General features: G+C 40.6%; 1 protein-coding gene across 1 annotated transcript in view; it reads left to right on the top strand.

Annotated features, from left to right (window-relative positions):
* Positions 1-27,832, top strand: part of cacna1c (calcium channel, voltage-dependent, L type, alpha 1C subunit) — a 615,084-nt gene that overhangs the window by 523,719 nt on the left and 63,533 nt on the right. The window contains exons 35-36 of the mRNA XM_059978076.1: positions 9,694-9,850; positions 17,509-17,636. Coding sequence (XP_059834059.1) covers positions 9,694-9,850; positions 17,509-17,636 — 285 coding nt within the window. The remainder of the gene's footprint in view (positions 1-9,693; positions 9,851-17,508; positions 17,637-27,832) is intronic.

Below are 27,832 nucleotides of genomic sequence, written 5' to 3' on the forward strand. Positions count from 1 at the left end.
TATCCTGGTCTCAGGATACAGTGGAAGGCATTCTGGACTGAGATGAAGAGCAACTTCCTCACTCAGAGATTGGTGAACCTGCTGAATTCTTTTCATTAGAATGCTTTTGAAGACAATTTATTAAATTGTTAAAGTATTAGATTTATAGATGTAAAAGACATCAAAGGGTATGGAGAGGGAGTTTGAGATAGAAGAACAATCATTATACGAAATAATGAAACATTCTTATGATAGTGAATGACCTACTTCTGCTGCTATTTTCTGTGCCTCTAAGAGCAATAAAGTAATCATGAGCATTTATAAAATGAAGGTTTGGCCACAGCTATAGGTTTGTGTCCCATTCTGAGTATTTAAGAAAGGAAACAGAAGGGACTTAGTAAATTTATTGCATGAATAAAAGATGCACAAAATGTGAAAAGGCCAGAGGAGATTGAGTTGTTCTTTTTGAAAGAGAAGTTTCAAGGTATCAGATAGAGGTATTTGATCTTAACCCTTACATACTGTTCAGGTCAAATTTGACCCGTTTTGACACTTGACAGCAGTAAAAACACCCTAAATGCCATTTTTTTAGCCGAAATTTGATCACTTTTCCTAAAGTGACCCAAAGTGCGCAAAAATGAAAACATTTAAAAATTTTATACTTTTGTACAGGTGCTACAAATTTTTGCATATTAAGGCCGTTTCGAGTCAAGTTTGACCCGTATCTATTGAAATGGATTTTAGGTCTCTGAAACATTAATTAAGGATTAATCACCCATTTATTAATATCAGATGGGCTATTTATACATTCTAAATAGATCTGTGGTTCAGAGTTTGGTAAAGACACTTGTTATGAGGGGATTCTTGGGCCGGGTCAAAATTGACCCGAACCATACTGTGAAGATATAGAATATGAACAGGTTGCCTGGGTTAAAGAGTCCATAGAAAGAAGGGTCAGGAAGAAGGGGTTGTAGAAGCATGATGATTGGCAAAATAATCAAAGATGGCAAGAGAAGAAACATTTTTATGTACCAGAGTATGAATTTTGGAGTACTCAGCAAGGGATGGTAGTTGAGGGAGCTCCAGTTGTAGCATTGAAAAGGGAGTTGGAAAATCATCTGAAAGAAATAAATTCTAGGGCCTCCTGAAGAGGACCTGTAAAAAAATTGGGTAGATTCTTCTTAGTAAGCTGATGAGCACATGGCAGACCTACTCGTCTCTTTCAACGCTATACTGTTCTGTGGGTGTATGGTTTTTTGTATGAATCTTTCTCTTTGATCAGTATATTTTTCATAAGCCAATTGTGCCCAAAGCTACTTAGAGTACACCAAGTATGGTCTAATCAGATATTTGCTTGATTCTAGTTGTAACTTTGTTCATTTTCAGCAAGTTAAAAGATTCATTGCAACATTTATGTTTTACTCTGGTAGAACAGACAGGAGTGTAATCAGCACTTGAGCAAATGTTGATTTTCCTTGTAAATGACCTAAATATCTTGAAAGAATATATTATAAACAGTAACAAATGCTAGCAACAGCACCTGGTGTGTTTGTAGAATCATAACAGATGTGTGCATGAGAACACCGCTGGCTATCTAGTCCATGGCTCAGTTCCTCTTGGACACTGATCAAATATAGAAGTCCAAGACAAACTAGAGGTCAAATGCTGCCATAGCTGATCTCTGAACTCATCATTCAGCCCCATGCAGTACTCACATGCTGAGGTGAGGCCACCTTGCATTCAATCCCTTGGCTTTCTTTCAGGGCTGGTGTGAAAACTACCAGCATATTTTAATCGAGTCTCTGACCTTGTGGAAAAGGTACATGGATGGCATATACTTCTCTTAGAATTATAAATATATTTATAAAATATTTCAATCTACAATATTTGAGCTAATTTTGGTACGTGTTTCCTTTAGGAACATAAAGTACAATTTCAAACTTTTTCAAGCCATTCATTTTTATTACATTTTAGTTTTTGTTGTATCAAAGTGATTTATTGCTTAACTTCAATTATTGTCTAAACAATGTATCCCTTGTGCTAATGGGATTAAAAGACAAGTGTGTTAAAAAGAATGAGCAGCAATTTATAATGATCTTTATCAAGGTAACTGAAACCAGCGTTCCTTTCTAATCATCCAGGAGCTGATGCTTAGCAACTATCTGAGCTGACTACTCCTATAATATTTCCTGTCCGCTTTTTGTGTCAACCATTCCAAGGTTGCAAAGTAGTAATAATGTGGTTGCTAGGGTTGTTGAAATTGCTGCATGTTTGCAAGGGTTTAATTAAAGAATGCAAATAAATACTCCCCGAGGAAAAGCCACAGTCACCAAAAGTTTCTGTTGAATTTATGAGGTTTCCTTTATGAGGTGTCTTTGTGTTTGATAAGATTATTGAGTTATTGAAGTTTTGCCCCAAAAATAATAAAGAAAGAAAATACTGGAAATACTCAGTTAATTAAGCAGCAGCGATGGAAAGTAAACAGTTCAGATAGATGACCCTTCATCAGAAGTAGGCAACATTAGAAGTCCATTTTCAATGGTACAGCAGTGAAAGGAGATACATGTCTAATAGAGTGGAAAAGAGAGGCACAGAAGATGGTGATTTCTTCCAGTTGAAGAAGAGAAAGCTCACGAGTGGAGGAGATTTAAATAAAGGCAGCTATAAATGGAGGGAATTGAAAAAGGACAAAGGAAAGAAGGAAAACAATGATCAAATTTAAACCACTCACCACTGTTGAACTGTAATAAAAGAAACACCCAGTAGATCAGGAAGCATTTCTAGAGAGAGAATAACTGTTGATGCATCCATTTAGTTTTGTCACAAGCTGGAAAGGGTGGGTTTAAATCCTGGAATTCCTTCCTTAACATTGGTATATTGACTCTTCATGCACTGCAGTGGTTCAAGAAGGCTGCTCACAACCACCTTCGCAAGGCCAGTTAAGGATAGGCAATTAAATAGCTAGTTCAGCCCATGAAGCCCACATCCTTTGACTGAATAATATAAGAAACCGGGCATTATGTTGAGTCCCAAGATCTACGCTTTCTTAGAAGATGATATGACTCAAAACTTTGGGCTTCAAAGAAACAGTGTAAGAAGCCAAAAACAGAGAGGTCAGAGAGGAAGTGAGAATGGAGGAAAAATTGGTTATTCATTGACTGGTAAGAATTAATAGTGATATTTTATTTTGACAATAAGTAAAGCATGAATCAAGCTGTGTATAAGGGAAAGACCCATCTTTGGACCAAATTTCGCATTGTTTTGTAATCCAAAGTCGACAGTTCCATCTTTTCCCATGTTATTCTTCATTTGCCCACTCACATATCTCATCAGACCAGAATGGTACTCCATGTGTGGAGCCAAAACAGATGGGGGAGATCTTAAATGAATTCTTGGTAACTGTATTTACTGAGGAGGCAGATACAGAGTTTGTAGGTATGAGGCAAAGCGGCATCAACTTCATGGACCCTGTACAGATTACTGTGGAGGACGTGTTTGCTACCCTGAGGCAAATCAGGGTGGATAAATCCCCAGGGCCTGACAAGATATTCCCTCAGATTTTATGGGAGGCAGGTGCAGAAATTTCCAGGCCCTAGTGGAGATATTTAAGTCACCCTTGGTGACAGGGGAGGTACCAGAAAATTAGAGGAAAACCAGTGTTGTACCACTGTTCAAAAACATAAACCTGGTTGTAGGCCAGTGAGGCTGACATCAGTTGTGGGAAGGTTATTGGAAGGTATTCTGAGGAACTGGATATACAAATACTTGGATAGACATGGACTGATTAAGGATAGTCAGCATGGCTTCATGCATGGTAGATCATATCTAACCAATCTTGTAGAACTTTTCGAGGAAGCTACTAGGAAAGTGGATGAAGACAAGGAGGTGGATGTTGTGTACATGACTTTAACAAGCATTTGACAAGTTCCTGCATGGGAGGCTGGTCAAGAAGGTTCAGTCATTCAGCATTCAGAATGAGGTGGCAAATTGGATTAGATATTGGCTTTGAGGGAGAAGTCAAGGAGTGGTAGTGGATGGTTGCCTCTCTGACTGGAGGCCTGTGACTAGTGGTGTGCCACAGTGATCGGTGCTGGATTGTTGTTTGTCATCTATATCAATGTTCTGGATGATAATGTGGTTAACTGGATCAGCAAATTTGCAGCTGACACCAAGATTGGGGTCGTAGTGGACAATGAGGAAGCTTATCATGGCTTTTAGAGGGATCTGCATCAGGTGGAAAAATGGGCTGAAAACTAGCAGATGAATTTTAATGTAAACAGGTGCGAGGTTTCGCACTTCAGTAGGACAAACCCAGGTATGTCTTACACAGTGAACCATGGGGCACTGAGAAGTGTGGTAGAACAAAGGGAATACAGGTCCATAATTTGCTGGAAATGGTGTCGCTGGTAGGTAGGGTTGTAAAGAGATCTTTTGGCACATTGGTCTTCATAAATAAATATACTGAATACAGGAGATGGGATGTTATGTTCCAGTTGCATAAGATGTTGGTGAGGCCTGATTTAGAGTATTGGGTGCAGTTTTGGTCACCTACCTACAGGAAGGGTGTAAACAGGGTTGGAAGAGTACAGAGAAAATTTACAAGGATGTTGCTAGGTTTGGAGAACCTGAGTTATAAGGAAAAATTGAATAGGTTGGGACTGTATCCTTTAGAACATAGAAGACTGAGAGGAGATTTGATCAAGGTATACAAAATTATAAGGAGTATAGATAGGGTAAATGCAAGCAGGCTTTTTCACTGAGGTTGGGTGAGACTTCAACCAGAGGTCGTGGGTTCAGGGTGAAAGGTGAGAAGTTTAAGTGGAACATGAGGGGAAACCTTCACTCAGAGGTTAGTGCGTGTATGGAATGTATTGCCAGCTGTATGCAAACTCAATTTCAATGTTTAAGAGAAGTTAGGATAGGTACATGGATAATGGAGGGTATGAAAGGCTATGGTCCCAGTGCAGGTTGATGGGAGTAGGCAATTTACATGGTTTTGGCATGGGCTAGATGGGCTGAAGGGCCTTTCTATGCAGTATTTCTCTATGCCTCTCTGTCTCAATAATCCATAATCATTTGTAGTCTCCTGTGTCCTGTTCCCAGCTTTCAACCTTACTTATCTTTTAGTCATGAGTATATTTAACAACATTTCAGTGCCTTCATCCAGTTAATCTATGTAAATTGTAAAAATGTTCAGACCTCCAACAGTGATCTTTCTGAACATCACTCATTACGTTTCGCTGTTATCAAGAGGATAAACACCTTAACAAGATGCAAAAATGAGAAGTGCGTCACTAAAATAAAATCAGGGTAACAGATAGGTTTTGTACTGTATGTGTGCCCATTTTATCTGCTCTATTTAATAATGGTAATTAACAGCAAATATTACTATGGTTAACAATGGACTTTAAATCATTTGGATTGTTTTTCAAACATTTGTGTTATTTGAATGAAATAAAAAGATGCAGTTTCAGTCGTTTAGCTGCATGTAATCTTAGAATTATTGGCACAAAATGGGGCCATTCAGTCTCTCATGTCTTAACTCTCACCCAATGGCCTGGACATTACACATCTCTAAATAAAAACCAGGATACCTTTTATGTGCGATGAATGCACAAGATGTGGAAACATTGGAAAGGGTACAGAGGAGATTTACCAGGATGCTGCCTGGTTTAGAGAGTATGGATTATGATCAGAAATTAAGGGAGCTGGGGCTTTTCTCTTTGGAGAGGAGGAGGACGAGAGAAGACATGATAGAGGTTTACAAGATATTAAGAGGAATAGATAGAGTGGACAGCCAGAATGGACAACTGTATCACAATTTCAGGCAGTAGGTATATTTTTCAGCTCCCCACCAGTTAACTAAAGTCCAGGGTTCCAAGCTAAGGAAAGTGGAATTTCTTGTTTTCTCTCTCCCAGCCTCTCATAATTCTGTGTACCTCAACTAACCTTCTCTCTGGTATCTTTGGTGACACCATCCAAGTTGGTGACTGCTAATAACAAAAGTTCTGAAGTCCTGACAGCAGCCTCAAATATCTCCATTCCACCATGTCTATTATTGTTACATCTTTCCTGCAATGTGGCAATCTGTACTATACAGTGTACTTCATCTAAAGTCTAACTCTAGCATGGTCTGATTGCTCTGCCTTGGCTATTAAAAGCAGGCATTTTTTGTAATCAGCTCATCTACTGTTTCTGATACTTCCAGGGATCTGTAAAAAAATGCACTCTAATGTTCCCACTATTCCTCTGCTCTTTGTGGTATCCTAACATATTCCATTTCCTTTTGCTTTGTTCGCTCTCCCAAGCCCATGTCCTTACATTTGTCCAGCCTGAAATCTATTTGCTGTTTTTGTTGATACCGGACGAGTCTTACTGGTGTAAAGAAATCTCTTCATGATTAAATACACTGCCAATTATAGTGCCATTGACAAATATAGCCATCAGCCAGAAGCAAAGTACTTCAGATGCTGGAGTTTGAAATAAAACAGAAAGGTCGAAAGTACTCAGAATGATTGACATCACCCAACAAAAGAGACAGAGTTAACAATTTAGTTTGATGCCTTTCATTAAATAACCAGCAACATTAAATGTTTTTCTCTCTGCAAAATGTGACTGAATTGCTATGTAATCGCAGGATTTTTATTCAATTTTAATCATGGTCCTGGTATTTGCCATATCGTCAGTGTTTGTCGTCATCAAGCAATCAAGCAATCTCATCCTCCTCCTCTCCAAAGAGAAAAGCCCCAGCTCCCTTAATTTCTGATCATAATCCATACTCTCTAAACCAGGCAGCATCCTGGTAAATCTCCTCTGTACCCTTTCCAATGTTTCCACATCTTGTGCATTCATCGCTCATAAAAGGTATCCTGGTTTTTATTTAGAGATGTATAATGTCCAGGCCATTGGGTGAGAGTTAAGACATGAGAGACTGAATGGCCCCATTTTGTGCCAATAATTCTAAGATTACATGTAGCTAAAACTCCGTGTTTCATTTGAACACAGTTATCAATGCTTTACTCACAGAGGAATGTTGATCTTTAAAGATTCATATGTTGTGGCTGCCAGACAGTTGAAATGTGCATTTAAGGTTGCCAAAGAGAAAAGAAAAACTTAAACAGAATGAGAGAATGTTTCAATATCTTCAGAAATACTGATTTGTAAAATACATCCCAGAGTGAAGCTGCCTGTGCTATTTGGGCAAAGAGATAGTGGGAGAGGAGACTGTTAGAAATGCCTGATGGGAAATGTCTGTGGTTATCCCCTCCAGCAATGGTAATCCTCAAATGTCGGCACAAAATCCCATATTGACCTCTCTGAAATAAAAATGGACATAATTATTTCTTCGCTAGTATAGTTTCTGAGTGATCTCCCTATTGCAACAGGTGGGACTTCAGGGCAGCGGTCTGCTGCAGCTCACTGGAATGATTCTGTGACAAGAAAGAGACCTCCATTGGGTCGAAAGCAATCCAAGCACATGAAAGGACTTCTTGCAGAATCTTTAATTTCAATTATCACAGCCTAAATGACTTTAGAATTTGGCTTTTTTCAATGAGCAAGTCTAATCTTCCTGCCTGGAGATTTTTGATAGCGTTGACACAATACTTTCAATGCCTTCTAGTTAACAAATGAATGAAGCCAGTGAGGAAGTGAAAAAAATAATCAAAAGGGCACATTGGAACCATCTGCTGCAAAGTGTAGTAATTGCTGAAAACCTGAAAAAATCAGGATGGTGGAGTGATTCTGCAGATCCAGCAGCACCTGTGAAAATAGAAAACCTGAATTACTATTATAGGTGAATGACCTTACATCAAAACTACACTATACTCTGACAGGAGAGGTTGCAAATCTGCAATTGTTTAACTCAATGTTGGGCAGAAGAGTTAGGTTCTGTTTCTTATGTTTATGTTGGTCTCTGTTGGAACATTTCCAAAGGTCAAATAATGTCAGATTGGGATAGAGAGTTAAAGTGACTCTCTTATGGACAGAGGTCCCCTTAACTGTGTTTGACTTCTTCAAAGTAAAACAGTAATAGTCGTCCATTAGATTAGAGGAAAAAATAGGTAGATTACTGCTTTACCTGAAAGGAGTGTTTCTGTCACTTCATAGTGGGAAGGACAAGCTGAAAACATGTTTTGCATGATCTGCAACTGTATGGGAGAGTGCTGTGAGAAAGATGACATTCTTGGAGGTGGAAGAGCAAACCAGGGAACTGCCGCTTAGGAATGCTGGATGACAGAATGTTCTGTGCTGACTGAAGCTACAGAAGATGATCTTAGATGTGAACACTGGTGGGACATAAGTTGAGAACTAGGGGAAATTAAACCTTGCTTTAGCTGAGAGGGGAGTGGTTGAGAGTGGGAAATAGATGAAATGTGTTGAGAGTCCTATCAGCTATAGTGGAAGGAAATTTATGGTTAAGGATAAAGTAAAAACAGAGACAAAAAAAACTGAGAGAATAAAATGGTGTACTTACAGGACGGACAAAAAGCCAATTTTATTCCAGAGTTCCTAACTGTATTGCAAGATATATTGTCAGATTAATCATATGCCACAAGTGATTAAAATTTCAAATATTAAATTGATTTAATATTCAGATTAATTGATTGTTCACCAGATTGATTCCTCGAATGGCAGGACTTTCATATGAAGAAAGACTGGATCGACTAGGCTTATACTCACTGGAATTTAGAAGATTGAGGGGGGATCTTAATGAAACGTATAAAATTCTAAAGGGATTGGACAGGCTAGATGCAAGAAGATTGTTTCTGATGTTGGGGAAGTCAGAACGAGGGGTCACAGTTTAAGGATAAAGGGGAAGCCTTTTAGGACCGAGATGAGGAAAAACTTCTTCACACAGAGAGTGGTGAATCTGTGGAATTCTCTGCCACAGGAAACAGTTGAGGCCAGTTCATTGGCTGTATTTAAGAGGAAGTTAGATATGGCCCTTGTGGCTAAAGGGATCAGGGGGTATGGAGAGAAAGCATGTACAGGGTTCTGAGTTGGATGATCAGCCATGATCATACTGAATGGTGGTGCAGGCTCGAAGGGCCGAATGGCCTACACCTGCACCTATTTTCTATGTTTCTATTAATAGTATGTAGAGATGAAGCTTTGGAGGCTGGTGGCATAGTGGCATCAGCACTGGACTTCGGGGCCAAAGGTCCGGAGTTCGAATCCGGCCGGCTCCCTTGCATGCTCTCCATCCTGTGCCTAGGTTGAGTGTCGAGCTAGCAATTCAACCTCGTATAAAAAAACCTGGAGAGGAATGGGTTCAGGTGCCCAAGACATGGTGTACGATGAGCAATCACCAAAAAGGTTGGTGCAAAAAGCTTGTCATGACGGCGCCTCAACAACTCCACCAGGAGTTAAGGGTGTAAGTGCACACGTGCGCGCACACACACTCACACACGCACGCACGCACGCACACACACACACACACACTCACACACTCAGAGCTTGGAACAGTTAGCAGAAAGAAAATTGATCTGCATCTTGGTTTGTTTTGTATGTTTATTTTCAACCAATTGACTGTGAACAGCAGTGAATTTCATTGGCAATATTTTCATAATTTATTCTACTGTATCTTTCAAAATAATTAAATGCTTTGCATACACATACAGTAGATTTTCTAAATTATGTAAAAATGTAGGTTATTGGCAATATCCATGTTTCTGTAATGAAACAACTAACATAACTATTCTACATTTTCAGATGTGCTACAGGGGAAGCCTGGCAGGAGATCATGTTATCATGTCTCCCAGGAAAACCTTGCGAAAGAGAGTCACCACTTCAAGAGCAAGATTTCAACTGTGGAACCTATTTTGCTTTTTTTTATTTTGTTAGTTTCTACATGCTGTGTGCCTTCTTGGTGAGTGCAAGTTCCAAGTGAAGCTTTGACTTTTATTTAAAATTCATGAAAAAATACATACTATTGAAGAAAGATGACTGAATATAGTGTTTGTAATATGTGAATTAAATACCACTCCTACCCATTTTAAATGTATCTAAATTGGTGAAAAAATGTATTTCATTGTTAATGTGCTTCATTCAACTAATCAATCATGTGAAAAGTTAGTTCTCCACCCAAGGTACTTGGAAAAATCCATCATTAGAGATTTTAGATCAGTGACAAGACATTTTTCATCTGGTTATTAGGCAAATTGAAGGGCAGCCTGGCTATTTTCCTTCTTTTCTAAACACTCAGAATCCAAAGCAAACTACAATTTTTAATTGTAAATGTTATACTTTTCAGTCAGAATCTTAAGTGAATGCTTTTTCCCTGACCCACAAACATTTTAATACCATTTATTTTTGTTTTGTAATTAATACACCCATTTGAATCATGGTTTAATTTGTGGCCCTTAGACTTCTTTGTCCACTAGATAAATAACAACGCCTATCTTTATGGAGTCTGAAGAAGAATGTATGTTCTTTTTGTCTTGTCCCAACTCCCTAACTGTCCATATCACTAACATTTATGATTAACCTGATTTCCCACCTGCAATAATCTTTGCTGGGCAGCCATTTTCATGAGCAGCTGATCAGTGGAATAAAATAAGCCTCAGCTGTTGTAGGAAGTAAGCCTTCACAATCGCTCTCGCCTGGATGCGCTGAGTAACACTTCAACTATGGAAATTAAAATTCCACCTAGAATCGGTATTGACATGCAGCCAAACACCGAGTTGTGCCATAATACTTAGTTGTCAAAATACTAAAAAGTAAAAATTGAAGCAAAAAGTAGTAAGGTGTAAAGTACAAGTGGCAGGCTGGCAAATCCAGGGCAAAAAGCAGAAAGAGCCACTTTTCAACATAATTGTAGAAGGGCTAAGAGTGTTGTAAAAACAAGCCTGAAGGCTTTATGTGTCAATGCGAGGAGCATTGGTAACAAGGTGGATGAATTGAATGTACAGATAGTTATTAATGTATATGATATAGTTGGGATCACAGAGACATGGCTCCAGGGTGACCAAGGAGCTCAACATCCAGGGATATTCAATATTCAGGAGGGATAGACAGGAAAGAAAAGAAGGTGGGTTAGCATTGCTGGTTAGAGAGGAGATAAACACAATAGAAAGGAAGGACATTAGCCTGGAGGATGTGGAATCGATATGGGTAGAGTTGCATAACACTAAGGGGCAGAAAACGCTGGTGGGAGTTGTGTACAGACCACCTAACAGTAGTAGTGAGGTTGGGGATGGCATTAAACAAGAAATTAGAAATGCGTGCAATAAAGGAACAGTAGTTATAATGGGTGACTTCAATCTACATATAGATTGGGTGAACCAAATTGGTAAGGGTGCTGAGGAAGAGGATTTCTTAGAATGTATGCCGGATGGTTTTATGAACCAACATATCGAGGAACCAACTAGAGAGCAGGCCATTCTAGATTAGGTATTGAGCAATGAAGAAGGGTTAGTTAGCAATCTTGTCATGCGAGGCCCCTTGGGTAAGAGTGGCCATAATATGGTGGAATTCTTCATTAAGATGGAGAGTGACATAATTAATTCAGAAACAAATGTTCTGAACTTAAAGAAGGGTGACTTTGAAGGTATGAGACGTGAATTAGCTAAGATAGACTGGCAAATGATACTTAAAGGGTTGACGGTGGATATGCAATGGCAAGCATTTAAAGATTGCATGGATGAACTACAACAATTGTTCATCCCAGTTTGGCAAAAGAATAAACCAGGGAAGGTAGTGCACCCGTGGCTGACAAGGGAAATTAGGGATAGTATCAAGTCCAAAGAAGAAACACATAAATTAGCAAAAAAAAACGGCACACCTGAGGGCTGGGACCAGCAGAGGAGGACAAAGGGCTTAATTAGGAAAGGGAAAAAAGATTATGAGAGAAAGCTGGCAGGGAACATTAAAACTGACTGTAAAAGCTTTTATAGATACGTGAAAAGGAAAAGATTGATCAAGACTAATGTAGGTCCTTTACAGGCAGAGACAGGTGAATTGATCATAGGGAACAAAGACATGGCAGACCAATTGAATAACTACTTTGGTTCTGTCTTCACTAAGGAGGACATAAATAATCTTCCGGAAATAGTAAGGGACCGAGGGTCTAGTGAGATGTAGGAACTGAGGGAAATACATGTTAGTAGGGAAGTGGTGTTAGGTAAATTGAAGGGATTAAAGGCAGATAAATCCCCAGGGCCAGGTGGTCTGCATCCCAGAGTACTTAAGGAAGTAGCCCAAGAAATAGTGGATGCATTAGTAATAATTTTTCAAAACTCCTTAGATTCTGGATTAGTTCCTGAGGATAGGAGAGTGGCTAATGTAATCCCACTTTTTAAAAACGGAGGGAGAGAGAAACCGGGGAATTATAGACCGGTTAGTCTGACATCGGTGGTGGGGAAAATGCTAGAGTCGGTTATCAAAGATGTGATAACAGCACATTTGGAAAGAGGTGAAATCATTGGACAAAGTCAGCATGGATTTGTGAAAGGAAAATCATGTCTGACGAATCTTATAGAATTTTTTGAAGATGTAACTAGTAGAGTGGATAAGGGAGAGCCAGTGGATGTGGTATATTTAGATTTTCAAAAGGCTTTTGACAAGGTCCCACACAGGAGATTAGTGTGCAAACTTAAGGCACACGGTATTGGGGGTATGGTATTGACGTGGATAGAGAATTGGTTGGCAGACAGGAAGCAAAAAGTAGGAGTAAACAGGACCTTTTCAGAATGGCAGGCAGTGACTAGTGGGGTACCGCAAGGCTCAGTGCTGGGACCCCAGTTGTTTACAATATATGTTAATGATTTAGATGAGGGAATTAAATGCAACATCTCCAAGTTTGCAGATGACACAAAGCTGGGCGGCGGTGTTAGCTGTGAGGAGGATGCTAAGAGGATGCAGGGTGACTTGGATAGGTTAGGTGAGTGGGCAAATTCATGGCAGATGCAATTTAATGTGGATAAATGTGAGGTTATCCACTTTGGTTGCAAGAACAGGAAAACAGATTATTATCTGAACGGTGGCCGATTAGTAAAAGGGGAGATGCAATGAGGCCTGGGTGTCATTGTACACCAGTCATTGAAGGTGGGCATGCAGGTACAGCAGGCGGTGAAAAAGGCAAATGGTATGTTGGCATTCATAGCAAAAGGCTTTGAGTACAGGAGCAGGGAGGTTCTACTGCAGCTGTACAAGACCTTGGTGAGACCGCACCTAGAATATTGTGTGCAGTTTTGGTTCCCTAATCTGAGGAAAGACATTCTTGCCATAGAGGGAGTACAGAGAAGGTTCACCAGATTGATTCCTGGGATGGCAGGACTTTCATATGAAGAAAGACTGTATCGACTAGGCTTATACTCACTGGAATTTAGAAGATTGAGGGGGGATCTTATTGAAACGTATAAAATTCTAAAGAGATTGGACAGGCTATGTGCAGGAAGATTGTTTCCGATGTTGGGGAAGTCCAGAACGAGGGGTCACAGTTTAAGGATAAAGGGGAGGCCTTTTAGGACCGAGATGAGGAATAACCTTCACACAGAGAGTGTTGAACCTGTGGAATTCTCTGCCACAGGATACAGTTGAGGCCGGTTCACTGGCTATATTTAAGAGGAAGTTAGATATGGCCCTTGTGGCTAAAGGGATCGGTGGTATAGAGAGAAAGCAGGTATAGGGTTCTGAGTTGGATGATCAGCCATGATCATACTGAGTTGTGGTGCAGGCTCAAAGGGCCGAATGGCCTACTCCAGCACCTATTTTCTATGTTTCTATGTTTCTATATGCTGAGGACATCTAGTGGTTCTGAAAAATTAAACAGCAACCATTTAGTGTGACCATTTGTCACATTAAAATAGTGATGTAGAAATTCTGTGAAAATTAATTAAATATTTAGCAGTCTAACATTCTCTTAACATCCTTAGGTTTAGTATTTTCAGATTAACCATCATGCACATTTGAAAGTGCCTGGTTATGCTGCTATCAATATAGATCTACCGGGTCTACATGTACAAAGTATTGGGGCTGTTAGAATCATATCACAGATTGATGTATATTGTGTGAACCTGATTTGTGAAAGTTCAGCTTCCCACCAGAGGCCTAGGATGCCTTTTCTGACCTGACCTAAATTGGACTAGATCAGATACTATCAACAAAAGAACAATAAATCTTCCTTTAGCAATTTTGACCCACTGGCTCTTGCCAAAAAGAAACTAGTGGACATCAAAATTGTCTTCAATAAGAGAAGAACAGTTCACTGTCCACAATATTCATTTTGAGGTTTCTCTATCTCTTCTCTGCTATTTCTGGGTCTTTGTTTATCTTCAACTGTTGCATTCTCATTTTCCTTTTCTTATCCTCTGCAACTTTTTTTTAATTTAGGAGGTGGGTGGTGAGTTGTATGTCAGGGATATAGGTTCAAGCCTCATTTGTTGCTTGGACTTTGAAATGTTTGTCACAGCAGCTTCCCCAACTTTTTAGATCTTTCACACTTATTTCCATCGACGTAGTTCCATACTTTACTTACTATTATGTGTCATTTTTCCCATGAAATCACACCCATTCCTACCTGGACCTCTTCTGCCTGTACTCATTTTGGGTCTATTTCCTATTCATTGCTCCACAGTCATTCACCTCAATTTTAACATTCCATCTACAACTGAAATCCAATCAATGTCTAAGGAATGATTCTAAAAGGGTAGAGATATGCTAGTGTTCAGCATTATATTCATCACTTCCACATTTACCGCTGTTAAATTCTACTTTGGGAGAAATCATATTGAACTGTAAGCCTGATTTCCTTTGAGTGTTTCTGCGCTGTCTCTTTCCCAAGCTGTCTCACAGGTGTTATAAATTAGCATTTGTTTTTTCCTTCTTCTTTTATCAACAAGTCACAGACGAGGTATTAATTGGCTGCAATAACATAATTGGAGTTTTTGAAAATTAAGCAAGAAGACTCTTTCTTCCCAATTCACCTCCATCACTGTCTTTCTCACCACTTCTCTTTCTCACTACACATGGAGCAGAACTTGAAAGATGCCTGTCTTCACAAAACTGTCATTTTCATACACCCACACATACATCTGTCTTTTTTTTCAAAATGTAAGCATTACATAAGGTTTTACACAGCCAAATTTTTAATAAGTGCCAAGCATTTTCCTAGTTGATTTGCTGTCTAGTACAGGGAGAGGGGTCCCTTTCAGATGTGGTAGATTGCAAAATTAACATTATCCACAAAGGAATAATGAAGAAGCAGCATTCTTTGCATACCAACATGTTGGCCCTGCCTGGTGCTGTTTGGCAAGAGAGAATGAGGTATTGTTAGCACTATTGGTGGACAATTGGCTGAGTAGTTGCAAATATTTCCAGCTCTAGCCTGGAAGAAATAAAACTTCACTGAGGCTACATCCATATGAGACCGGATAATTTTGAAAACGCCAGTTTCGTGTAAAAACGATAGGCGTCCACACTATGCATTTTGGAAAATATCTCTATCCACACTGAAACAAAGATTTCGGCGCAACTCCTCCTCCGTAGGACACACCTACCGAAAACAAACGACATGTTTGGTGTCAAATCTTGCCGTAAAAGTGCACGGTTGTGTAGTTACAGACTAGAAAAACTTAAAACAACGGACAGCTGTTGGCTTTCATGCAGGAGAACTTAAAAGTAAAAAAAAAACAAATACTGGAGCGTACGGCGGCAACCGTTCACGGACGGATTGACCTGGCTGACGACGAACATTGAAAAACTGACCAACTCTGTTGCATTAATAAAGCACCTTGTTAAATATATAAAACATGTTTGCATCAGTGTTATCTTGTACTTCCATACAATGTTACATTAGGCTGTTACACATCTATTGTCAGAAAAGTACTTGCATAAATAGGTAAACCACCTTCATACGAGCAAGGTCAGAAAACAGGGCAAAGTGAGTACAGTATTCTTATTTATTCAGTAAGTTATGGGTCAAAGTATTTGGTGAGTACATTTCTAACTCTTCTGGCTTCAGTCTCTTTGCCATCTGTTCTGAAATTGTTAGGTTGCGTTCAAGAAAAAAATGAAATAACGCACTGCTGTCTGACAGCGTTTTCAGAAGTCTCCGGTTACCCTGTCCACACTGATCTGCCTGAGCAGCATTTTCAAAAGTACCCACCCTGGAAAGCGTTTCTGAAAACCTCCGGTTTCGGGGGACGAAAACGCTGTTTTAGTTTGGACAGAGGGTAAAAACAAAGAGAAAAAGCTTCGGTTACGGATTTATCCGGCGTAGTGTGGATGTAGCCTGATACTGTCACTTTGTCACTGGTTGCATGGCTATTGCCACATCTAGATTATACTTGTGACTGTCACAGATAGCAGTTTTTTAAATGGAAATATTTTTACTGACGTGCAGTTTTCTTATGCACATATCCTGGCCACTGGGTTCCAACAAGGATCATGATGTGATGCCCTGCTTACCTCCAAGAAGCATGCTGAGATGCATACCAGTACAACGTTTTCAAAGCAGCTTCCTTAGGTGTGAATTTTGAATTGGATTTCTTTGATGATATACAGTTGGCCCTCCTTATCCACGGGTTCCACATGCGCGGATTCAACCAACCGTGGATCAGGAGAACCCAGAAGTTCTCTCGCCAGCACTTGTTGTTTGAGCATATACAGACTTCTTTTTCTTGTCATTATTCCCTAAACAAAGTAGTATAGCAACTATTTACATAGCATTTACATTGTATTAGGTATTATAAGTAATCTAGAGATGACTTAAAGTATACGGTAGGATGTGCATAGGTTACCATGGATTGGGATCAAAAAAAATGGAGGTTCTCTTACTAAGTAAGTCAGAACAGGTACATCCAGTATTTTGTAGTGTCAGTTAATCAAACATTTGTCTCAGTATATAGATAATATTCTACCTTTCTATGCATATAAAACATTTAAGAAACATATGTATTTCAATAATTAAACCACTGCGTTGCTCAGTAATAATTGTAGCTTTCATCAGGGCAGGGCCTTTCTCACTTCATCCTTTAAAATTGTTACGATTGTTGACTGACTGTAGCCCAACACTTTTCCAATGACCAATGGCGTTTTACCTCTTTCCAATCACTTTATTATTTCCACCTTATTTATCGAGGTTATTTTCATGAACAGAAACATTGTAGATTCAGAGCTCCACCAGGTCCTAAAGTCCACCGCACTGAGCCAGGTTAAAGCATCCGTTGTTTTTGGTATCCACAGGGGGTTCCAGAACCAATCCCCCATGGATAAGGAGGGCCGACTGTATATGTTTTGTCTGTCCACCTACTATTGAGGGATGGCATTTGTCACAAAACAAGGGTGGTATTTCTACTTGACATTTGGATCAACATGCACTAAGATAATTTTATTATTGGGTTGGAGTGATTCTTCATATAATTTGAAAGGATTCCTAAATGTTTCCAAATAATTTCAGTAACTATTAACACATATTTTGTGTTATCCAACTGTCTGATAAATTCAAAACCTACTGCCATTTTTCTTTACAGAAGACTGACATCGGTCTAAAATGTCATGACTATCCAAATTATGCATATTTTTCAGATCATTAACCTTTTTGTGGCTGTAATCATGGATAACTTTGACTATTTAACGCGTGATTGGTCTATTCTTGGTCCTCATCATCTGGATGAATTTAAGAGAATCTGGGCTGAGTATGACCCTGAGGCCAAGTAAGTGTTTCCATTGGAATATTAGAATTTGAAATGTTCTGTTTGGCTGTGGAATTTATTTTTTCATTTAGTGCTCTGTATGTTAGTCTGTCACAAACTTCTGTTGGCCATGTTATTTGTATTTTAGACTGTAAGATGTACAGTAAAATTGTGGCTGAAAGATTATAGCTGGGAGCTTAATGTCCAAGGACCACATTGTATCACAAGGAAGGTAGAGGGGGCAGCGTAGGTAAAAAAAAAATCAAATCTTTAGAAAGAGATGACATAGGGTCAAAAGGTGTTGAATCATTCTGGATAAAATGAAGGAACTGCAGTGGTAAAAAGACCATGATGGGAGTTGTATACAAACCCCCCAAGTAGTAAAGATGTGGCCTACAAATTACAACAGGCAATAGAAAATGTATGCTAAAAGTGTAATGTTATGGGGGACTTCATTATGCAGGGAGATTGGGAAAATCAGGTTGGTGCTGGATTACAGGAGGGGGAATTTCATGAGTGCCTACGAGATGGCTTTTTAGAGCAAAGTCAGGGTTGAGCTCACTAGAGAATTAGCTATTCTGGATTGTGCAATGAACCAGAATAGATTAAAAGGCTTAATGTAAAAGAATCCTTAAGGGAAAGTTATCATAATATTATCAAATTCACCCTGAAATTTGAGAAGGAGAAGCTAAGGTCAGTTTTATAGTGGAATAAAGGGAATTACAGAGGCATGAGAGAGGAGTTGGCCAGCATTGATGGTAAAATGCATTGACAGGGATGATGGCTGGGCAGAAATGGCTGGAATTTCGGGAAGCAATTCAGAAGGCACAAAATATATACATCCCAAAGAGGAAAAAATACTCTAAAGGAAAGATGACAGGTGACACAACCGTGGTTAACAAGAGAAGTCAAAGCCAAAATAAAAAACAGAGAGGAGCATACAATAGAGTGAAAATTATTGGGAAGTTGGAAGACTGGGAAGCTTTCAGATACCAACAGAAGGCAACTAAAAACATCATTAAGAAGGTAAAAATTGAAAATGAAAGGAAGCTATTAAAGAGAATACCAGAAGTTTCTTCAGATACATAAAGTGTAAAAGAGAGGCGAGTGTGGATATTGGACTGCTGGCAAATTATGCTGAAGAGGTAATAATAGGGGACAATGAAATGGCAGATGAACTGAATAAGTATTTTGCATCATTCTTCACTGTGGAAGACATTTGCAGTTTGGTGAAAGTTCCAGGTTTCAGAGGGCATGAAGTGTGTGATGTTACCATAACTAGAGAGAAGGTTCTTGGGAAACTGAAAGGTCTGAAGTTAGATAAGTCACCTGGACCAGATGGTGTACACCCCAAAGTTCTGAAAGAGATGACTGAAGAGATTGCGGAGACATTAGTAATGATCTTTCAAAAATCAATAGATCTACAATGGTTCCAGAAGACAAAAAAATTGTAAACGTTACTCCACTCTTCAAGAACAGAGAGAGGCAGAAGAAAGAAAAGTATAGGCCAGTTAGTCTGACCTCAGTGATTGGGAAGATGTTGGAGTCAATTATTAAGAATGAGGTCTCAGGGTACCTGGAGACACATAACATAGGCCACAGTCAGCATGGTTTCCTCAAGGGAAAATCTTGCCTGACAAATCTGTTGGAATTCTTTGAAGAAATAACAAGCAGGATAGACAAAGGAGAATCCGTTGATGTAGTGTACTTGGATTTTCAGAAGGCCTTTGACAAGGTGACACACATTAGGCTCCCCATGGTATTACAGGAAAGGTTCTAGCATGGATGAAGCAGTGGCTGATTGGCAGGAGGCAAATAGTGGGTACAAATGGAACCTTCTCTGGCTGACTGCCGGTAACTACTGGTGTTCCACAGGGGTCTGTGTTGGGGCTGATTCTTTTTACGTTATATGTCAGCGATTTGAGTGATGGAATTGATGGTCTTGTTGAAAACTTTGCAAACAATATGAAGATAGGTGGAGGGGCAGGTAGTTTTGAGGAAGTAGAGAAGCTACAGGATTTTGACAGATTAGAAGAATGGGCAAAGTAACTACAGATGGAATACAATGTCAGGAAGTGTATGGTCATGCACATTGGTAGAAGAAATGAAAGGGTTGACTATTTTCTAAATGAAGAGAAAATGCAAAAAACTGAGGTGCAAAGGGACTTGGGTGTCCTTGTGCACAATTCCCTAAAGGTAGGTTTGCATATTGAGTCTATGGTGAGGAAGGCAAATGCGATCTTAGCATTCGTTTCAAGAAGACTGGAATATAAAATCAAGGATGTAATGTTGAAACTCTATAAAGTATTGGTGAGGCCTTTCTTGGAGTATTGTGAGCAGGTTTGGGCCCCTTATCTTAGAAAGGATGTGCTGAAATGGAGAGGATTCAAAGGAGCTGCATAAAAATGATTCCAGGATTGAATGGCTTGTCATATGAGGAGTGTTTGATGGCTCTAGGCCTGAATTCAGAAGAATGAAGGGTGACCTCATTGAAAACTATCAAATGGTGAAAGGCCTTGATAGAGTGGATGCAGAGAAGATGATTCCTGTGGTGGGAGAGTGCAAGACCAGAGGACATAGACTCATAGTAGAGGGCTGCCCATTTAGAAGGGAGATGAGGAGGAATTTCTTTAACCAGAGAGTGGTGAATCTGTGGAATTCTTTGCCATGGGCAGTTGTGGAGGCTAAAACTTAATGTACATTTAAGGCAGAGGTTTATAGATTCTTGATTGGTCAGAGCATGAAGGGATATAGGGAGGAGACAGGAGAATGGGGCTGAGAGGAAAATTGGGTCAGTCATGATGAAATGGCGGAGCAGCCTCGATAGGCCGATGGCCAAATTCTGCTCCCGTACTTTATGGTCTTATGGTCTTAAACATTTGTCCTGCTCCAAAACTCTGGATATGATGGAATACTCCTGTTTTAAAATATGCATGAATGTCACTGTAAGAACAGTATTTGAATTTAGCAGATATATCAAACACATGAACATTAACTGATTTTTACTTTCGAAAATTCATGGAACATAGAACAGTACAGCACAGGAACAAGCCTTTTCCCCCACAATGTTGTGCTAAACTAATTGAATTAGTAATCAAATGGCCAACTAAACTAATCTCTTCTGCTTACACAATGTCCATATACTATTTTCATCACATTCATGTGCATAGCTAAATATCTCTTAAAATTCGCTACCACCACCCCAGGCAGCACATTCCAGACATCTAACACTCTGTAAAAAACTTGCCCCTCACATCTCCTCTGAAATTATCCCCATCTACTTTAAATGCACGCCCTCTGATAGTTGACATTTCAACTCTGGGAAAAGGATACTGTCTGTCTACTCTTATCTATGCCTCTCATAATCTTATAAATCTCTAACAGATCTCTCCGTAGTATCTGCCACTCCAGAAAAAATAAACAACCAAGTTTGTCCAACCTCTTGTTATAGCACATGCCCTCTAATCCAGGTAGCATCCTCGTAAGCCTCCCCTGCCCCCTCTCCAAACTCTCGACATCCTTCCTATAATGGAGCAACCAGAACTATATGCATAACTGTAGATGTGGCCTAACCAGAATTTTATAAAGCTGCAACATAACTTCCTGGTTTTTGAATTCTGTGCCTTTACTTAGAAAGACAAGTATGCCATATGCCTTCTCAACCACCCTATCAACCTTTCAGGGAGTAGCCACTTTCAGGGAGCTATAAACTTAGACCCCAAGATTCCTCTACTCATCAACCCTGTTAAGGGCCTTGACCTGGACTGTGTACTATCTCATTACATATGACCTACCAAAGTGCAGCATTTCACATTTGGACAGAGTAAACTCCATCTGCCATTTCTCCATGCATATCTGCAACTGATCTATATCCCATTGTATTCTTTGCCAGTCTTCTCCATCCACAACACTACCAACCTTTGTATCATCTGCAAACTTACTAACCCATCTACATTTTTATCCAGATTATTTATACCTGTTGCAGGCAGCAGAGGTCCCAGTACAGAACTCTGTGGCATACCACGAATCACAGACCTCCAACTAGAATAAGCCCCTTCATCCGCTACCCTCTCTTCTATGGGGAAGCCAGTTCTGAATCCGAATGGGCAGATCCCATGCATCCTCTCATTCCTATTCGTTTCTATACATTTGGAGTTTTTATAATCAAATATTGTCATTACCCACTGCATTGTAAAATCAGAATCTCTGAAGTGTGCAATGGCATAAAATTTCAATCGCATAACTCATTTTTACATAATTGAACTGCATTCAATATGATCTTTACTTAAAAACATAAATGTGAATGTCAAATGCTGACTTCCACATCTTTAATAACCATATAACAATCACAGCACGGAAACAGGCCATCTCGGCCCTCCTAGTCCGTGCCGAACTCTTAATCTCACCTAGTCCCACCTACCCGCACTCAGCCCATAACCCTCCACTCCTTTCCTATCCATATACCTATCCAATTTTACCCTAAATGACACAACTGAACTGGCCCCTACTACTTCTACAGGAAGCTCATTCCACACAGCTATCACTCTCTGAGTAAAGAAATACCCCCTCATGTTTCCCTTAAACTTCTGCCCCCTAACTCTCAAATCATGTCCTCTCGTTTGAATCTCCCCTACTCTCAATGGAAACAGCCTATTCACGTCAACTCTATCTATCCCTCTCAAAATTTTAAATACCTCGATCAAATCCCCCCTCAACCTTCTACGCTCCAATGAATAGAGACCTAACTGGTTCAACCTTTCTCTGTAACTTAAGTGCTGAAACCCAGGTAACATCCTAGTAAATCGTCTCTGCACTCTCTCTAATTTATTGATATCTTTCCTATAATTTGGTGACCAGAACTGTACACAATATTCCAAATTTGGCCTTACCAATGCCTTGTACAATTTTAACATTACATCCCAACTGCTGTACTCAATGCTCTGATTTATAAAGGCCAGCGTTCCAAAAGCCTTCTTCACCACCCTATCTACATGAGACTCCACCTTTAGGGAACTATGCACTGTTATTCCTCGATCTCTCTGTTCCACTGCATTCCTCAATGCCCTACCATTTACCCTGTATGTTCTATTTGGATTATTCCTGCCAAAATGTAGAACCTCACACTTCTCAGCATTAAACTCCATCTGCCAACGTTCAGCCCATTCTTCTAACCGGCATAAATCTCCCTGCAAGCTTTGAAAATCCACCTCATTATCCACAACACCTCCTACCTTAGTATCATCGGCATACTTACTAATCCAATTTACCACCCCATCATCCAGATCATTTATGTATATTACAAACAACATTGGGCCCAAAACAGATCCCTGAGGCACCCCGCTAGTCACCGGCCTCCATCCCGATAAACAATTATCCACCACTACTCTCTGGCATCTCCCATCTAGCCACTGTTGAATCCATTTTATTACTCCAGCATTAATACCTAATGACTGAACCTTCTTAACTAACCTTCCATGTGGAACTTTGTCAAAGGCCTTGCTGAAGTCCATATAGACTATATCCTCTGCCTTACCCTCGTCAACATTCCTCGTAACTTCTTCAAAAAATTCAATAAGGTTTGTCAAACAGGACCTTCCACGCACAAATCCATGCTGGCTACTCCTAATCAGATCCTGTCTATCCAGATAATTATAAATACTATCTCTAAGAATACTTTCCATTAATTTACCCACCACTGATGTCAAACTGACAGGTCTATAATTGCTAGGCTTACTTCTAGAACCCTTTTTAAACAATGGAACCACATGAGCAATATGCCAATCCTCCGGCACAATCCCCATTTCTAATGACATCTGAAAGATCTCCATCAGAGCTCCTGCTATCTCTGCACAAACTTCCCTCAAGGTCCTGGGGAATATCCTGTCAGGATCCGGAGATATATCCACTTTTAAATTTCTTAAAAGCGCCAGTACTTCCACCTCTTTAATTGTCATAGGTTCCATAACTTCCTTACTTGTTTCCCACACCTTACACAATTTAATATCCTTCTCCTTAGTGAATACCGAAGAGAAGAAATCATTCAAAATCTCTCCCATCTCCCTCAGCTCCACACATCCACCCTGATTCTCTAAGGGACCAATTTTATCCCTCACTATCCTTTTGTTTTTAATATAACTGTAGAGACCTTTCAGATTTACTTTCACCTTATTTGCCAAACCAACCTCGTATCTTCTTTTAGCTTTTCTAATCTCTCTCTTAAGATACCTTTTACATTCTTTATACTCCTCGAGCAATTCCTTTATTCCATGCTGCCTATGTCTATTGTAGACATCTCTCTTTTTCCGAACCAAATTTCTAATATCCCTTGAAAACCATGGTGCTTTCAAACCTTTAACCTTTCCTTTCAACCTAACAGGAACATAAAGATTCTGTACCCTCATAATTTCACCCTCAAATGACCTCCATTTTTCTATTACATCCTTCCCATAAAACAATTTGACCCAATCCACTCTCTCTAAATCCCTTCGCATCTCCTCAAAGTTAGCCTTTCTCCAATCAAAAATCTCAACTCTAGGTCCAGTCCTGTCCTTCTCCATAATTATATTGAAGCTAATGCTATTGTGATCACTGGACCCGAAGTGCTCCCCAACACATACATCTGTCAGCTGACCTATTGCATTCCCTAACAGGAGATCCAACACTGCCCCATCTCTAGTTGGTACTTCTATGTATTGTTGCAAAAAACTATCCTGCACACATTTCACAAACTCTAAACCATCCAGCCCTTTTACAGAATGAGCTTCCCAATCTATGTGTGGAAAATTAAAATCTCCCACAATCACCACCTTGTGTTTACTACAAATATCTGCTAACTCCTTACACATTTGCTCTTCCAACTCACGCTCCCCATTAGGTGGCCTATAATACACTCCTATCAGTGTTACTACACCTTTCCCATTCCTCAATTCCACCCAAATAGCCTCCCTAGAGGAGCTCTCTAATCTATCCTTCCAAAGCACCGCCATAAGATTTTCTCGGACAAGCAATGCATCACCTCCTCCTCTGGCCCCTCCTACTCTATCACACCTGAAGCAACTAAATCCAGGAATATTTAGTTGCCAATCACACCCTTCCTGCAACCATGTTTCACTAATAGCTACAACATCATAATTCCAGGTAGCAATCCAAGCTTTAAGCTCATCCACCTTTCTTACAATGCTCCTAGCATTAAAATAGATACATTTAAGATACTCTCCATCTCCTCCTCTTTTTCCATCCCTAACAATGCATTCAAATTTATTATCCTTTTCTTTCTTCTCCCCTACATCTTCGGGCTGAGCGCATCCCTTCTCCATCACCTGTCTTTCCCCCCTCACACACTGTCTATTTACTTGCTCCACTGGTGAACTAACCTCCTCTCCCATAGTTTCCTCAAATTGATTCCCGCCCCCCCATCTAACTAGTTTAAAGTCCGCCCTGTAGCCCTAGCAAACCTCCCCGCTAGGATATTGGTCCCCCCAGGATTCAAGTGTAACCCGTCCTTCTTGAACAGGTCACGCCTGCCCCAGAAGAGGTCCCAATGATCCAGAAACCTGAATCCCTGCCCCCTGCTCCAATCCCTCAGCCACGCATTCATCCTCCACCTAATTCTATTCCTACTCTCACTGTCGCGTGGCACAGGCAGTAATCCCGAGATTACTACCTTTGCGGTCCTTCTTCTTAACTGCCTTCCTAACTCCCTGTACTCTCGTTTCAGGACCTCTTCCCCTTTCCTACCTATGTCATTGGTACCAACATGTACCATGACCTCTGGCTCCTCACCCTCCCACTTCAGGATATCTTGGACGCGATCAGAAACGTCCCGAACCCTGGCACCAGGGAGGCAAACTACCATCCAGGACTCCCGATCACCTCCACAGAACCGCCTGTCTGAACCCCTGACTATCGAATCCCCTATTACTATGGTCCTCTTTCTTCTATCCCTACCCTTCTGAGCTACAGGGCCGTCCTCTGTGCCGGAGGCCCGGCCACTGTCACTTCCTCCAGGTAGGCTGTCCCCCCCCAACAGGACTCAAACATGAGTACTTATTGTCAAGGGGTACAGCCACCGGGGTATTCTCTAGTACCTGCCTCTTCCCATTCCTGACCGTGACCACCTATCTGCCTCCTGTGGCCCCGGAGTGACCACCTGCCTGTAACTCCTCTCTATCACCTCCTCACTCTCCCTGACCAGGCGAAGGTCATCGAGCTGCAGCTCCAGTTCCCTAACTCGGTCCCTCAGGAGCTGCAGTTCGGCGCACCTGGCGCAGATGTGGACATCCGGGAGGCTCGGAGACTCCAGGATCTCCCACATCCGACACCGAGAACAACAAGCTGCCCTCACACTCATACTTCCCGAATAACTGAAAATAACAAGGAGAACTAAAAGATAAGCCTACTGTGCCCTCTTCCGCCTAAGCCCTCTGAGCCCAAGCCCTACACTCTGCTCCCGGCTCACTCCGCTGCCCGCAAACGAAGCTGCCCACTGCTTAAGGCTGCGTTCTTTTTATATCTTCCCTCCTTCCCGGGCCTCCTTCGCGCGCCTGCGCAGTCCCGCCTCTCAGAACTCCGATCTGAGAAGCAATTTGAAAATGGCCGCCACCGCACTTCTTCTCAAAGCCTCGCTGTCCTCTAATGTAACAGCCAATTGTAGAGTCACAAGATGCACAACACTGATGTCAACCAAAGGACCACAAGGATATAGAAGCAGTAGCTGTCCATTGGCCCTTCAAGTCTGTTTAGCCATTCAATATGATTAAGGTTGATTTGTCCAAGCCCTAAATACATCTTCTGTGCCACTTTCACATGGCCTTCATTTCTCCAGTCTTTTAAAAGTATATCATCCTTCTCTTTCAGTACCTCCAGTAATAACTTCAACTCTCTGGCGAAGTGTGGTCTAACCAGATGTTTTAGATCTGTAACATAATCTCATGGCTCTTGAACTCAACCCCTCGACTAATAAAAGCCGACACACCATACACCTTCTTAACCACCCTACGAACTTGCTCTGCAACTTTGAGGAATTTCTAGATGTGCACCCCAAGAACCATCTGTTCCTCAACTCTCCAGAGCCCTGTTTAATCATTGTTTCTTAACCCTTAGGTATGCTTCTTTCTTCCTCTTGATGAGATCTTCCACATCTTTTGCAACCATGGTTCCTTCACCCTACCATCTTTTCTGTGCCTCAATGGGGCAAACATCCAGAACCCTGTAAAGGTGCTCCTTAAACAAACTCCACATTACTTTTGTGCATTTCCCTGAGTACATCGTTCCCAATTTGCACTGTCTGATGGCGTCATAATTTGCCTTCCTCTAATTAAGTACCTTTCAATGCCATCTGCTCCTATTCCTGTTCAAAGCTGTGCTAAAGGTCAGGGAGTTATGGTCACAGTCTCCGAAATGCTTACCCACTGAGAGATCTGTCATCTGTCATCTGACTTGGCTCTTGCCTAGCACCAGGTGCAGTATGGCCTCTCCTCTAGTCAGCCAGTCTTTCCTGGACTTATCATGCAAATTCTGCCCCATTTAAACCTTTCACAGTCAATATTAGGAAAGTTGAAGTCATCTATGACAACAATCCTGTTATTTTTACATCTTACCAAAATTTGCCTCCCAGTCTGCACCTCAGTGCTTCTCTTGCTATTGGGGGAATCTATAAAATACTCCTAACAGAGTGATTGTTCCCTTCCTGTTTTTTATTTACACCCACATTCACTCAGTATGCATATCCTCCAGGATGTTTTTCCTTTTTACAGCTGTGATGCTATCCCTGATTATCCCCTACCTCTTTTACCTCCCTCCCTGTCTAAAGACTGGAGCATCCAACAGCCATTCCTGCCTTTGTGTTACCCACAATGTCATAGTTCTATGTATTGACCATGTCCTAAGTACGTCACCCTTGTTCCTAGTACTTCTCACATCATGATAGATACATTTCAACTCACCCAACTCACTATAATATGTTCTTTACACTGCCTATCCTTCCTCACAGACTACAAGTTATTGTACAGGAATTCACCATGAGTAACTTTTAGTGTGCCATTGTTCATTGGCGAGTAGAAAATGGCAAATCTATGAACATCCCCAAATTTAATGATGGCCCAATCAAGCATGCAGATATGACAGAAAACACAGCAACTATGTTCAGCTGGATGGGTGAACTGTCAAACATCCTTCTGTGATTCAAATGTGGTCTGGAGTTGCCTCTTCGCATGTGA

Source organism: Hypanus sabinus, chromosome 8 (genome assembly GCF_030144855.1).
Source record: "Hypanus sabinus isolate sHypSab1 chromosome 8, sHypSab1.hap1, whole genome shotgun sequence".
Taxonomy (NCBI): domain Eukaryota; kingdom Metazoa; phylum Chordata; class Chondrichthyes; order Myliobatiformes; family Dasyatidae; genus Hypanus; species Hypanus sabinus.